The sequence below is a fragment of the Sus scrofa genome, chromosome 10 (genome assembly GCF_054392235.1).
Source record: "Sus scrofa isolate SSC_HxYL_T2T_F1_AM1 chromosome 10, Sscrofa_HxYL_maternal_Yorkshire_Landrace_v2.0, whole genome shotgun sequence".
Lineage (NCBI taxonomy): Eukaryota > Metazoa > Chordata > Mammalia > Artiodactyla > Suidae > Sus > Sus scrofa.
Window position 1 is genome coordinate 82,056,410 of NC_139392.1, and position 15,911 is coordinate 82,072,320.

The 15,911-nt window shown below is 36.9% G+C and overlaps 1 protein-coding gene across 8 annotated transcripts in view; it reads right to left on the reverse strand.

Moving 5' to 3' along the window:
* MALRD1 (MAM and LDL receptor class A domain containing 1) overlaps window positions 1-15,911 on the reverse strand; it is an 860,334-nt gene that overhangs the window by 591,859 nt on the left and 252,564 nt on the right. For 3 of the 8 annotated variants that reach the window (XM_084980969.1, XM_084980978.1, XM_084980977.1), the window contains one exon: window positions 10,078-10,176. The exons of 4 other annotated variants lie outside the window; for them this stretch is intronic. In XM_084980969.1, coding sequence (XP_084837095.1) covers window positions 10,078-10,096 — 19 coding nt within the window. In that variant the 5' untranslated portion in view covers window positions 10,097-10,176. Of the gene's footprint in view, window positions 1-10,077; window positions 10,394-15,911 lie in introns of those variants that run through there. One more of the 8 variants, XM_084980968.1, reaches the window with a different exon arrangement.

A 15,911-nucleotide genomic window follows, 5' to 3' on the forward strand; every position in this document is an offset into this window, starting at 1 on the left:
TTGTCATATAGTTGCCTTTAATTTCAAGCCATTAAGCACATCTTTGACAAGAATTTTATATAGAAACTATCAATGACACATGAGAAAAAGATTTATAAATCATATTTTAACAGTGTTTAGAGATTTATAAAATTGAAAGAAGTTCTCCAAGCATTTATAATTGTCTGGTGATTTCTGCAGAAATATTGACTATGTGTGGCATTCACTCCAGCCTAAAACAGTGTTCACATTTGTATTATAAGCTGCTCACATAAATTCTCTATTCTGGGATAGCAGTTTGGCCAAAACATCTTATGACTTTTCACTAGTTTCTCTAATGGTTAATACAGGATCTTTAATGGAAAGATACCTCTCTTGTAGAGAAAAATTTCAATCAAGTAAATGAATTCAGACACTAACGAGCACCTGTCATTTTTTTCCCCCTAAATAGGTTTTGAATTTCTCTCAAAATCAGTAAAATTTTCCTTCCAAATCCAATCAAGCATTTTAAGACTTATTCATTGGAAAGTCACAATTATTTCTGAGTAGTAGAGAACATTATATTCTATTCTTACTTCTTTGATGGAAACTTACTTAAAAGCTGTGATTCAAGGTCCCTGCTTTCATTAATTTGATAACCTTTACAACAGAATGCAAGCCTTCTTCCAGGATTTCCTAGTCAAATCTTTAGTGGCAACATGCATACACAGAAATGATGTATATGGAACGAATTCTATCTGTACATATATTGGCCTCCAAAGATATTTGGATTGTGGAAGAAAGTTTTCACTGTTTGATGTCACTATTTAGCTTTGAAATTTTCAAAGGGAGCTCTCAAACTGAATGTCCTTGGATTATGTCAGTTTGCACACTTGAGCCACAAAACAAGAGAAAATGCATTGCACTACTGAGTTGTTTTATGCAATTGCAGAAAAAGTGCAGATGAGAAATGCACCGTCGCTAAAGTGGTAATCAGCCACTTTATCAATAGTTGATTCTATGTGCCCTTCAGTCTCCCAGGAAATGGGGGAAACCAGGTAAATCTCCTGCCCTAGTGTACCTAGTATTTTGATTTTTCATGACCTCCCTGAGACTGTTGGCAGCTCTGGAAGGATGGCATCATTTCATGAAGACATGACTCCACCAAGTTTTCTCTAATCGTTCTATGGTTTCTTCTGTTGAAATCATGCTAGAAATCCTGTAGGATGGGTCAAGATAAAATTCCAGTAAAGTTTTAGCTTCTCCCTTGAGAGAAAGATTCACCATCTGGCCAGTTTTCAGGATGTACCAATGCTTTTGCTGTTTGTTGCTTTCACGTTTTCACAGGCAAGAAGCACCACTACTTTTATATAATAGTGTACTCAGACGAAAGAACAATCTGCATCTTTTCATTCACATTTCCAGAGCCCATTATGAACAAAGACAGTTGGCAACTGTGTTAAACAATTCTAGACATCAAAATCTATTAAGGAAACTGATTTATGTTACATGATTGTGTACAACAGAATCCAAGTCTTTCAACAACTGCCAAGAGCAAAAAATTCCTGACAGCGTTATTTGACATGAAAAATATTTTATGAAGATTGTTTTCCAAATAGCAGAAGGAATCCAATAGACACACATACCCCCTCCCTCCAAAATAAAAGCAAGTTCAAGGTCTCTCTGAAGCCTAATCTTCAGTGTAAGACTGAGATCAGCCCTTTCAAGAAAAAGGTTACTGGAGGAGAGAGAACATTAGCATACAATAATAAAAGCGTTTATAAATATGTTTATCTTGACTAAAGTAAAATGATAAAATTCTAAACAGATAGCCAGGCAATTAAGTGGACACTTCTAGTTTCCATTTGTTATCCTTTGCTCACTGGAAAATTTTCAGCCTCTCCAGCAGCAAAGTTTCAACGAGAATCTGTTAATTCATTTTCTTTGCACACACAGACTTACACTTTTTGTTAAAATACCCTGAGCCTTCTTGAGTTTGTGATTCCAGCATGGCTGACTCTCTGTCCTTAAGTCTTATCTTCCACCACCTCTGGTATTGCCTTTATCTGTCATTCTCAAGCATACCTCACAGGTATTTCATCACAAACATTATAGCCAGTGTGCAGTTCTGCAGGCTTGGGTTTTATTACACCTTTGTGAAATCCTGTACCACTCTCCATTCGATCTTGCTTTTCATTATTATTTTTTTTTTCCTAGGGCCACACCTGCAGCATATGGAGGGAGGTTCCCAGGCTAGGGGTGGAATCGGAGCTACAGCTACCAGCCTATGCCATAGGCACAGCAACACAGGAGCCGAGCTGTGTCTGCGACCTACACCACAGCTCACAGCAACACTGGATCCTTAACCCACTGAGCGAGGCCCCGGGATCGAACCTGCAACCTCATGGTTCCTAGTTGGATTCGTTAACCACTGCACCACGATGGGAACTCCATGATCTTGCTTTTCTATTCCATTTCATTCTAGAGGATATTTTCTACTTTACTCTCACAGTTCACTCAACAAAAGCATTCTGATGTTTGTGCAAATTATACACAATAGATCTGAAATTATGGTTAACCCTTGAACAACAGGGGGGTTAATCTGAACATAAGTTATAGTTGGTCCTCCATACCCAGGCTCAACCAAGCACAGACTCTTTAGTACTAGAGTATTTATTACTGAAAAATACCTGCGATGATGGGGACGGCACAATTCAAATTCACATTGTTCAAAGGTCAAATAAATTTGGATAACAATAAGATAAAGATTAATAAAATTGCTTATACCCATTTTATTGAAATGAAACAGTTTGAAAGAGATTTAGGTATATGTTCTGACATTAGTAACTAATGGGTCCTTTTATTCAGGAACATTTTATATATTTTATCATAGCCCCTAAAGTTGTTCAATGCATGAAAACTAGATTTCATAATTACTGTTATAAATCTTCAAGTTATTCATATTTCAAACATGGTAGGAGAGGAACCCCATTTTGAATCTCTGATCACCATGTAATTAGCTACATACCCTTGAGTTATAACCTCTTAGCTCAGGGTTTCACCTCCTCCACATTCACAAAATGAGGCTGTAGATTTAGAGGCACTTGAGGACTTACTCCTCTATGGTGTGATGATTTTATGGCTGTGACTACACACCAGAGAAGACCAAAGGATCTACAGAGACTTTAACACAAAATGGTACTAATGTGTCTGTCCAGTGAAATAAACAAAAAAGGTATTTTGCTATTTTTCACTGAGCACTCAATTCAGTGTGCTAAGTTGTTCCATGTAGTAAGAGTAAATATCACAGGACTCAAATCCAGAGCACCCATGTGGGCCAAGACTGGAGTCTGAAGGTTTCAGGTGTTTCCACATAGTCTTAATGAACCTAGATCCCTCTTTGGTCATTTTAGAGACTGGAATCCTAGAATGAAGACCTGATCCCTCCTGAAAACAAATTAGAATATTTTATCCAACCCAAGAAAAATAAACATTTCTCTGGGCCTTCCTAGAAATTAGGACCCAAATTCCAACTTGGAGAATGAGAGATGAATTTGCATCATCTCACTGTCTTCACACAACCTGCTCTCCCCTCCAGCAGTCACAGGGGCAGAATCCCTGTGTTCAGCTTCCCAGCTTGGCCAAATGCTCTCTGTTCTGGTGAACTCCACAGTTACCCCTGTTATGTCCAGAAGATCTTGAAGGTCCAGTTTCATTACCAGAAAAAAAAAATAGCCAAAAAACTTGTTATAAGATAGCATGAGTACATGCTACATACAGATCTTTAAATTTCTTACAAATGACCATGAAGGCCATTCAAAGCCCACCTTCAATCAGTCCTTCCTCCCTCTGGTCTCCCTTTTCCTCTTCCCCATCCGCGGGACCACGTGTGTGCTGTATGTACTCACTTGCCTCCAGGGTTCTTGCTGCTTCTGAAAACTTGCAGGGACAGCATCACACACTAACTGCACCTCCTGAGACCCTGCCTTGGCACTTTCAGAATCTTCAGGATTTGTCCTCTGGTGACAAATTATGAAATCCTAACTCTTTTTCTCTTTTACTTCTTTGTATGTAACTCCTTTCTGGCCATTGCCTCTAGCAAAGTGAGAACTGTTGTAACTGGAATACAAAGAGAAACAGACACTGAATTTTAAGTAAAATTTTTGAATAAAAATTGGTTCTTGAATAGCTAAAGATGGCCAGCATGGACGTGATGCCATAGGATGAGAGGTGCATAAAAACACAGTGAAAGAGCTAGATCATCCAATCCCTGGAGAGGGCAGGTAAGAGGAAGAAGTTGTCTCTAGAAGGGGAAATGAGCCTGCCTGCAGGAGGTAAGTTTTGAGGGTAAGGAAGAGGAAAAAGACCTTCAGAAACCACATGAAAAGGAACTGTGTTAGCCATGTGTAATTATGTTTAGTTTTTAAATACTTATAGCTTTTCATTTTCAATTGTGATTTATGATGGACAGTGAAGTTGATCACTTTGTCATATGAGGTTATTTCTCTTTTTTAATGTGAGATGCATTTTCAGGACTTTTACTCATATTTCTGAGAGACTTCATCTTCTCATTTTATTACAGTAACATTATTCTTTCACTTTTAAAATTTATTTTTCTTTTTAAGGCTGCACCTGCAGCATATGGAAGTTCCCAGGCCAGGGGTCAAATTGGAGCTGCAGCTGCCAGTCTACACCACAGCCATGGCAACACTAGATTTGAGCCTCATCTGCAACTTAAACTGCAGCTTGTGGCAGCACTGGATCCTTAACCCACTGAATGAGGCTGGGGATTGGTTATCAACCCACTGAGTCACAGTGGAAACTCATTTTGTTTATGATGCTTTTGATACACTGAAATTTTTAACCTATGTATTCTAACTTACTGATTTTTATATATTCTTTTCATTTAATGCATAAAAAGTCCTTCCTTTATTTAACATAAACCTTCAACAAATATATTTTGAAGATTTACTATATGTCAAAGCAAATGATAAAGACTATGGCTTTATTTTTAACACAACATTTTATCTTTTAGAAATTCAGTGTGTGAAGTAAATAAGAAATTTATTTGATGAAATTGGTCATCTTAAGTTGTTGTGTATAATATATAAAGTCAATATGTATGAACTACTATCAAGGATTCTAGAATCAGAAATAATTGGTTGTTAATTCCAGCTCCTCTATTGAACAGTTCTGTTTCCTTTGGCATTTTGTTTAATCTGAGCCTCATTTTCCTAAACTGTAGATTGGGAACACTAATAGTTTCTACTATTTTTATGTTTGGTGAAAATTAAATGATATAATACTATATGGAAATTTCTCAACATTGCTTGGCATGCAATAAGTACTGTCTAATGACACCATTATTTATGAAATATTATAGAAATGCTTAATATTCTTAATCAAAATATTTTCTAATTATAAACTTTTCATGTTAGAGTTTACATGATACACTATTATAAACCATAATGATGTAAATTTTTCATTATTATTTTTCTTCTCCCCCTTTCCAGCTATTCTCATTTCTCTAACTAGAAAGTCATTTTATCAGATTTCAAAATTTATCCTGGTTATATTTGTATCATAGATTAATTAACATATAGATTGACTTCATTAAAATGCACATATTGACACCATGGAAGCATCCCATTAAGAAACAGTCTTATGGGACTGTTCCAGACATGAGTCATTTTTTTCTAATTTTCTTCACCTAGGCTCCACATATTATTAGATTTCTTATACTTAATTCTGTTGTGCTATGGATTGAATGTTTATATCTTTTCGAAATCTCTATGTTCAATCTCTAATCCCCAAGGTGATGGCATTTGGAGGTAGGGCCTTTGGGAGGTGATTAGGTCCTGAGAATGGAGCCTTTGAAATGGGATTAGTGTCCTAATGAAGGAGGAGAGACCAGAGCTCCTTCCCTCTCCAGCTGCCATGTAAGGACACAGTGAGAAAACAGCTATCTGCAAACCAAGAGCCCGCTCCACATTTTTTTTTTTTTTTTTTTTTTTGTCTTTTTGCTATTTCTCGGGCCGCTTCCGTGGCATATGGAGGTTCCCAGGCTAGGGGTAGAATCGGAGCTGTAGCCACCAGCCTACACCAGGGCCACAGCAACGCGGGATCCTAGCCGCGTCTGCAACCTACACCACAGCTCACGTCAACGCCGGACCCTTAACCCACTGAGCAAGGGCAGGGACCGAACCCGCAACCTCACGGTTCCTAGTTGGATTCGTTAACCACTGCGCCACGACGGGAACTCCCCGCTCCACATTATATACCAAATATGCCCACACCTTGGTCTTGGATTTCCCAGCCTCCAAAACCATGAGCATTAAATGTCATTTAAACCACCCAGATTATGGAATTTGTTATAATAGCCCAAACTAAGACATTTTGCTGTGGTGAGTAGGGTTTTTACTTACTTGACAAAAATATGCATAAAACATCTAGCATCCAATGTAGTGGTAAGATAAATATTGCACGTGAAATCTCACATTTCACTCTACTAATGCTTATCTTCAAGTATTTCTATGAATTTTTACACTTTTGAAAGTAGTTGACATTCATGTCATCCTACTGAAGAAACGATGTTTGCACTTAATATCATCCTATTAAACACTATCATCTCTCATATTTTGAGAATGTACCTCTCAGGTAATTTTCACACCTTTCACATATAAATTATATTTATATGAAATAAACAACTTTTGGAAAAAATTCTTGTTCCTAAATCCAAAAGGGTTTGCCAAACAACGTCAAAACTTTATGATAACAGTCCATCAAACCAAATTATGAAATAGAGTCCTATCTCCTTACAAAAATACTAGACCAAATGAAAAAGTTCTTAAGCATGACATGTAGGTAGAGGAGGAAAAATGTCAGATTGGCTGAATATGTTTTTCCCTTTTGAGTCACAGTAAATTTAGCTATAGAATTAAATGTATGTTAAAAGTTAATTTTAATACTAACTTCAGGTATGCTAAAGTGATTATCGAAGAATAGTTTCTGGCAATACTCCAATGCTAGGGGTCCATTACATGGGATATATCGCAACACTGTATTTATAGTACAGTGTTCCATAATCTTATGGTTGACTTCGATCTGAATGATAGCAACATAAGTATCATTACTGTTTTATTGTTGAATAAAAATATAAGAGCAAAGTTTTTGGACATCAAACAATTCTGAACAACTGCTAGAAGAGAAGTTGGACTATTAGCGTACTTAATAATAGAAGGAAGACCAGCAATGGGGTTTACTTGGAGGCAGAATGCAACACTATAAATATGATTTTTAAAATATACTAAGATCAGTACCACAACACCTATTTCCCTGGCTCAAGATATCAATAAATTCGACCAACTATATTCCAACAAAATTTTTTAAATATATAATTTGTAATAAAAAGATAATAAATTCTAAAAGAGATTCTTGTCGACATTAGCACCAAATAGTTGTTATACCAAAAAATAATTTTTCTAGCTTAAGATTGTGTTCAATCTTGGGTGTAAATAGAATTTATTTCACTGTGAAGATTCAGTCTTTCTAAATCTAGTATCTTTTAAAAATACTGAGTTAAAATAATACGTGAAAATTCTGAAAAAGAGGACCATCATGTAAAATAAGAAAAATTTCCAAAAAATTAATAGAATCCATTGCATCTGAAATTCAACTTCAACTATGCCAATTTCATTAAGAAAAGTCAACCTATTAATCTATTTCTTTAAAGGTCACACCACTTGGACTTCAAAGAGGGTCACAGATTGATTTTTTTCCCCAAAATATGACTCCTTTAGCATCATTATAAAGTCAGCTTTAGAGGAAAAAAAAAATCTTATCTCTAAGTTCAGCATCACACATTTTCAAGAGAGAAATTGCTTGGCCATCATCATTTTTCACAATATTTTCCCCCTAGTGTGGCATACAAAAGAAACTCATGCTTTAAAGCAATTCTCAATTTTTTATCCACAGGTTACGGTCCTCATTTAAAATAAAATACCAAAGTGGAAACTACACAGAAATGAAAAGTGAAAAAGCCAAAAGGTGGCCTCCCAGGATTACACTTAAAATGAAGCCTGTTTATTCAACAGATCTGTTCCTTCACACTCCTCTAAAGCTGGGGTTATTAGAATCTCTCGTGCAGCCAGGACCCTTCCCCACTCCATGGCTTTCTCCTTCTTTCACATTAACCTCTTCCCTGAAGCAGGGCCATGCCTGTTATCACTGCAACTGTGCTAAAGGAAGCTTCATAGGGATTAATCATGGAAGGGACTTTGCACTTCTTGTCAAACCAGCCGAGTGGTTCCTCTTTGCTGCTCACCAAACAGCAGCAAGGGCTTTTCCCAGACAGGCCAGAGAAAGGGCAGCCCATCCACCTGTAGCTTCTCTGGGGAAACTGGACAAATATAAATGAATCCTTGTCTTTGGTTGCATTTTGTGTTTAATAGTTTGACGGCATGATCACTATTCCAAACCATGGAAGAAAAATCATGCACCTTTTTCCTTCTAGAGATTTTTGTTTTTTCTTTTTGCCTTTTCGAGGGCTGCTTCCCATGGGATATGGAGGTTCCCAGGCTAGGGGTCTAATCGGAGCTATAGCTGCCAGCCTACGCCACGCAACGTGGGATCTGAGCTGCGTCTGTGACCTACACCACAGCTCATGGCAACACTGGATTGTTAACCCACTGAGCAAGGCCAGGGATCGAACCTGCAACCTCAAGGTTCCTAGTCAGATTCATTAACAACTGTGCCAGGACAGGAACTCTTTCTAAAGACATTTATCAGTAATCACTTTTTCTTCTTTTAATGTAATTAACAAAGGAATATGTGCATAAAAGGATAACAGCAAAATCAAACATGTAGAACCTTATGTGGGAGAAGAAAATGAAGAATCCTATAAGCATCAATTAATATAGTATCTGAATACAATAGAAAATATGTTTTGAGTAAATTGCTCTAAAATACTAGACTTAGTGCCTCCAAATAAGTGAGTCAATAGTTATAATAAATCAACAACAAATTCATTTAATTGTATGAAAATGTTAATGAAAGGTGATTCTGGAGTTCCCGTCGTGGCTCAGTGGTTAACGAATCTGACTAGGAACCATGAGGTTGCAGGTTCGAGCCCTGGCCTTGCTCCGTTGGGTTAAGAATCCGGTGTTGCTGTGAGCTGTGGTGTAGGTTGCAGACACGGCTCGGATCCCTCGTTGCTGTGGCTCTGGCGTAGGCCGGCAGCTACGGCTCCGATTAAACCCCTAGCCTGGGAACTTCCATATGCCACGGGAGCGGCCCAAGAAAATGGCAAAAAAAAAAAAAACCAACAAAAGAAAGAAAGGTGATTCTTTGTAGGAATGGCACTTGTTTCATTGGTGAAATGCAGTCTTTTTGCAGGATGTGCTATTGCAATATTAACTACAGAAACATACCATGTCTTTACCTGTCTCTCCCCCAGGTGAACTTTTTAATTAGTGTTATATCTGAAAGTAATGGACCATTCTCCCGCCAGTGAGATCAGTTTATCTCACTTTCTGACATCTTACAATAAAGTAGAGGTTCAAGATGACACCATTAATTGATGGTTTACCCACAATTCCAATCTAGGTTCTATACCCTCTGAAGCTCATGCTCTTTCCTCTGAACTAGAATCAAAGGATACTTTGAGAGTTATGCTCTGCATAGAAGCACCAACTCACTTGATGGGAACGTCCTAGAGACAAAAATAAAATCTACTCACCCACTTTAAAATTCATCTCAAATATTCCCAGACTGAATTCAAACTTAAGCTCGTAACTGCCATCACAGCATTGCAAAGCTGCAGTAAGAAGCTCTTTTAAATCTTGCTTCACTAACATTAAAAGCTACCTTTCTGCACATCACTGCTTCTTTATAATCAGTAAAAACTGAATCATAATACATTTCATTCTGTTAGATTCTTAGCGATTTGATACCATGTCATTAGAGTAATATGTATTTGTGGATCTAAAAGAATTGTTTAGTTTCTGATTGACACTCAAAGCATATAAATGGCATCTGTGCACGGCTAGCTCTCTGTATGGCTCAGCTACCCTTTGTTTAAAGGTGGACAGGACTTGGAGGAAGGACAGGAAGGGAACTTACATTGCTTTTCATCGCTCATGTCACCACACTGGTCTGTGAAGTCACACACGTGGTCAGCAGGCAAGGAGACCCCATTGTCACACTGAAAGGCTTCTGATCCTTGTGGAACCAGTACGGAGAGAAAAACACAAGAAATCCAAAGGATACAAGAGGCTTCATTCTTTGGGAAAGCTAGCATTCTGGGAAGGCAGGGGAGCATTACTTGGTACATGTCCCAGAGATCAGTCTGTTGTCACCGGCGAATCCATCATTAGAAACATGGTTTCTTTTCTCTATCCTTCTGTTTCCAGGTTTGCCTCCTACGACTGGGTATTATTAATGTCCGCCACTATCCGCACCTCTTAACAAATGAGTCCAAGGCAGTTCATTTACTCTTTCAGAGGAGTGTCTTTAGAAAATATTTAACTTGAGCCATTGCACCATTTCTATCTCTAGCTGAGCATGGACATTTATTGCCCTGTGTATATCATGTTTAAACAATGTAAGCCCTTATAATCATACTATCTTCTAAAAGAAAATTTTAAAAAAACAAAGGACAGGCACATAAATGGGGGGAAAACCACAATTAGGTTATAAGTAACATAAAAATGTTCTCTATTAGTTCCTCTGCTTAATCATGTTCGTATAATTTAGAACATCACTGTTACTAAAAACTAAGCAAATACTTCAGGTCTGATTATTAAAATTGTTCTTCAAGAATGAAATGCTTACTTTCAATCACTGAATAGAAACTTAGCATGCTTATTTAGATAAGAACTGAGAACCATAGGATTTTAAAAAGCTGAAGGAATATTGGAGATCATTATTTTCCAAATCAGGTAACTTGGGTCCAAGAAAGTTAAGTGATATTTTGGGGAAATACAGTTATTTGGTGCTAGGAACTGGAATTCAAGTACCCTGGTGCAGGGTGCAATGTTCTTCCTTCTGTAGAATACTCTCCTGTCAATTCATCTTAATTGTGTTTATAAGTGAAACACATGATCTCAGGATGCATATTCAGAACAAACTGTATACTAAAATTCAGCACACCTTAACTTTATAATAAAATTCTACAAAGCTTAATAATTATAGAAATTATATAAAGGCGAATACTCAAAATATTCCTTTATACTTGATTTCTTAAGGGCATATTAAAGATCTTCCCAACTACTTTCTTTTAAGTTTTACAATATAACTGGAAGAGATGAAGACACCAAATCTAAGGATTGACTGGAGAATGTAGGGTGGAAAGAACCACAGATCAGGAATAGAAAATGTATCTGTGCTTTTAAAGAAGGTATAAGAAAGGCAAGATTTTTCACCCATCCTAAGGAAAAAAAAATCCAATTAAGATATAAAGTCCTAAGGTATCAGCATTCACCCTAAGGAACAAAAACCAAGCAGGAGGCATCACTCTCCCAGACTTCAGGCAATATTACAAAGCTACAGTAATCAAGACAGTGTGAGACTGGTACCAAAACAGACATATAGACCAATGGAACAGAATAGAAAACACAGAAATAAACCCAGACACCTACAGTCAATTAATCTTTGACCAAGGAGGCAAGAGCATAAAATGGGAAAAAGTCTCTTCAGCCAAGTGGTGCTGGGAAACCTGGACAGCCACATGTAAATCCATGAAACTGGAACACACCATTACACCATGCACAAAAATAAACTCAAAATGGCTTAAAGACTTAAATTTAAGACAAGACACCATCAAACTCCTGGAAAAGAAGATAGGCAAAACATTCTCTGACATCAACCTTACAAATGTTTTCTTAGGTCAGTCTCCCAAGGCAACAGAAATAAAAGCAAAAATAAACCAATGGGACCTATTCAAACCGAGAAGTTTTTGCACATCAAAGGAAACCATAAAAAACCCAAAAAGACAACTTATGGAATGGGAGAAAATAGTTTCAAATGATGCAACTGACAAGGGCTTAATCAATAAAATATACAAACAACTTATACAACTCAACAGCAAAAAACCAACAACCCAATTGAAAAATGGCCAAAAGACCTGAATAGACATTTTTCCAAAGAACATCTACAGATGGCCAGGAAGCACATGAAAAACTGCCCAGCATCACTGATTATTAGAGAAATGCCAATCAAAACTACTGTGAGATACTACCTCACACCTGTCAGAATGGCCATCATTAATAAGTCCACAAATAACAAATACTAGAGAGGATGTGGAGAAAAGCAAACCCTCCTACACTGTTGGAGGGGATGTAAATTGGTACAACCACTATGGAAAACAGTATACAGGTTAGAAAACTAAATATAGAACTACCATATGACCTGGCAGTCCCACTCTTGGGCACATATCTGGACCAAACTATCCTGGAAAAAGATACATGCACACATATGTTCATTGCAGCACTATTCACAATAGCCAAGACATGGAAAAAACCCAAATGTCCATAGACAGACAAATGCATTAAGAAGATGTGGTATATATACACAATGGAATACTACTCAGCCATAAAAAAGAACAAAATAATGCCCTTTGCAGCAGCATGGATGAACTAGAGACTCTCATACTAAGTGAAGTAAGTCAGAAAGAGAAAGCCAAATACCATATGATATCACTTATTTCTGGAATTTAAAATATGGCACAAATGAACCTTTCCACACAAAAGAAACTCATTGACTTGGAGAACAGACTTGTGGTTGCCAAGGGAGTGGGAGGGACTGGGAGTCTGGGGTTAGTAGAGGCAAACTATTGCCTTTGGAATGGATAAGCAATGTGATCCTGCTGTATAGCACAGGGAACTATATCTAGTCACTTGTGATGGAGCATGATGGAGGATAATGTGAGAAACAGAATGTATACATGTATGTGTGGCTGGGTCACTTTGCTGTACAGCAGAAAGTTGACAGAACACTATAAACCAACTCTAATGGAAAAAATAAAAATGGTTTAAAAAAGTTTGAGCATTCACAGTTCTAGGAGGAAAATCCGTAATTCTGTCCTATTACTGTACACTCCACTCAATTTACCATTTCATTACTCTGTGCTTTGTTTCAGTTTCAGAAATATTATTCTCCTTAGCTCTCTTTGTAAATAAGTAATATGTTGCCTACTTTTTCTTTGTGTGTCTCTTACATGTTGATCATCTTTATAGTTGTATGTTAGTCCTCCCCTCTGCTCAGATTACATTTTTCCTAGTCTTTTTCTTCATGCTCATAATTTCAAGGGTTATCTACACATTGTTACCTCTTACATCTATATCTGAAGTCGTAATATGACATGCTACACAAACCTGTACCTTAAGTCCTCTTCCTGAGTATACACACACATACACACAACAGACAAGCAACTGACTTATCTACTTGAATCAAAACCTAATATCTTCCTTTCCTTCACCCACACACCCAACCAGCCTTTACTCCCACATTCTTATAATTCAGTGAATGGCACCTTCTGCCCATCTTGCCAAGCCAGGAATTTATTTGTTGGTCCTGGACTATTCTCATCTACTCTACCCATCAATTATCAAGTCTTAAGCATTCTACGTCAGTTGAAGACTCATCAGTTCTCATTTCAGCAACACCCTGAACCAGGTATTTCTGCTACCTGCAGCTCATTTTCCATTCTTCAGGCAGAGTGATCATTCTAAAGCATAAAGCCACTCCTATGTACTTCCTTCTGAAATCAGTATAAATGCCATGGTCCTTAGCATGGCTTACAAACACAGCTTACCTTCTGAGGCTCTCTGCTCTCTATATCCTTCCCTATGTTCTCAGTCACAACCTTACTCAACTATTATGCTGAAAATTTTTTAAACTTGCCATCTCTTGACTCCAGATCTGAGATCCCTTCCCCACCCTAATCACTAGGTTGATACCACGTATTCTTTGTTTTCCAGCTTTGAGCATTCTCTCTCGAGTATCTTAGCTTATTTTCTCAGGCTGAATTAAATTTCATTCCTCGGTTCTCTTGCAGCCTTCTGTTCTCACCGATCGTAGCACCTATGAGGCTGGTGTGGTCATTGCCTATTTACTTCAGTGATTCCTCCACTAGTTTCTAAGATTGCAGCTGGATTATGACTTTCTCACTACGTATCCCCAGTAAGTAGCAAAGTTCCTAGCAGACAGTAGTTGCTCAGTAAGTGATTGCTAATTGAGTGCAATTTATGAAGGTTCAACATCCTTTCAACTTTTGCTAGGTACATGCAAATAAATGAAAAATGTGAAAAATTTAAATGTTACTATGTAAAAGACATGATTCTTTTGCTCAATGTGGTTTTTCTACTTAAGTAAGGCATTGTGTCATGTCAAAGTTCATTTCAGGTTTTCATTTTTAAGGAAAGAAGAGAAGGGAGAGAGTAAAAACGAGAGGAGAATAAAGAAGGAAGATAAGCAGCAGCAGAAGAGTGTAAAGAGAGGAATGAAAACATAGGAACATTTCAATTTTATATCTGGATTCTGAATTCAGGTCCTGTAACATTTTATTTGTTCACTATTTTCCATTTTGAAAAAAAAATCACATTTCATTGCTGTCATAGATGTTTATTGCCTAGTTTCAGCTGGGAAACTCCTTTATTAACTGCTACTGCCTACTAAAACTAACATTACCCTATACTGTTTCAAGTGCCATTCATCATTTAGACAAGAAATTAACTAGAATGCTGGTACCCAATGTAAATCAGTATAATCCAGTAGTATAATATTTTATAAAGCAAATTTATATTTTGTTGCCAACAGATAAAATTCTATTAGTACTTTTATATCAAAAGGGGGAAAAATAAACTGATACTGATAGGAACCAGGGTTGTTGTTATCTAGTTTAGTGAGGAAGGGGGAAAAATAAACTGATACTGATAAGAACGAGGATTGTTTTTATCTAGTTTGGTCAGGAGGGGAGAAAAAGTCTTACAGATCCAGTGCTCTCACACTGGGCTAGCTATATCCCAGATATTGTCATTATGTCCAAAACTACTTGCATTGTTCTCTAATTCTACCTTAAAAATATTACTCAATTTTCCAAGATCACACATGATGAAGCCTGGATTAGAATTCAAGACAGAAAGAAATGAGTATATAATTTTAATTGAATTATATTGCCACTAATTTCTTGAGGCATAATAAAGTCCCTGGGTGAGATTTCCAAGAGGCAAAGTGACAGAACAAATTCATTTTAAAAAGAAAAGATGTATTCCTTTATCTTTTTAAAGAGACTGAGCATCTATTTAATACTAGATATGGGGGTGGGGTAGAATGATATGAGAAAAACAATGAAGAATAAGATGATGTCCCTAACACAGCAATTTACAACCTCATAAGAGGATACAAGACAATTATAAAAATGTACTCATGCTGCTTCTAATTTTAGCTAAAAATAGTGTATTATATATTCTATTTAAAAAGCCATTTTTTCAAAATACAGAAAAGCCAATGTGGATGCAATGAAATACTAAAATGCTTTAAAATAGGTAATTGAGTCCTGAGCCTACAAAACACAAAGCCAATTTCCAAGAGTTGAAAGGGAGATAAGAGGAGAAAGAGCCAAGGCAACAGTTTATTACTGAATAATTGTCCCAAATAATATTTTAAGGAAAATTCCAGCATTAGTGCATAATAATCATTAAAAGAAGGTAAGAGATGCAAGAAGAGATGAGTAAATACTGAAACTCCATTGCAGATTACAGTAATCCAGAACCCTAATCTTGAAAGATGCATGAGGAAGGTCATAAAAAGATTTAGATTTACATAAGATAGGGATATAGGAGTGATATCACTGCAGAAAGCCAGAGGAAGAATATGCTAGGAAAACAATTCAATAAAGATTCCTATAGATTATGATCATCCAAATAAGAGGTCACAGTGAAAAATTAACCAGCAAA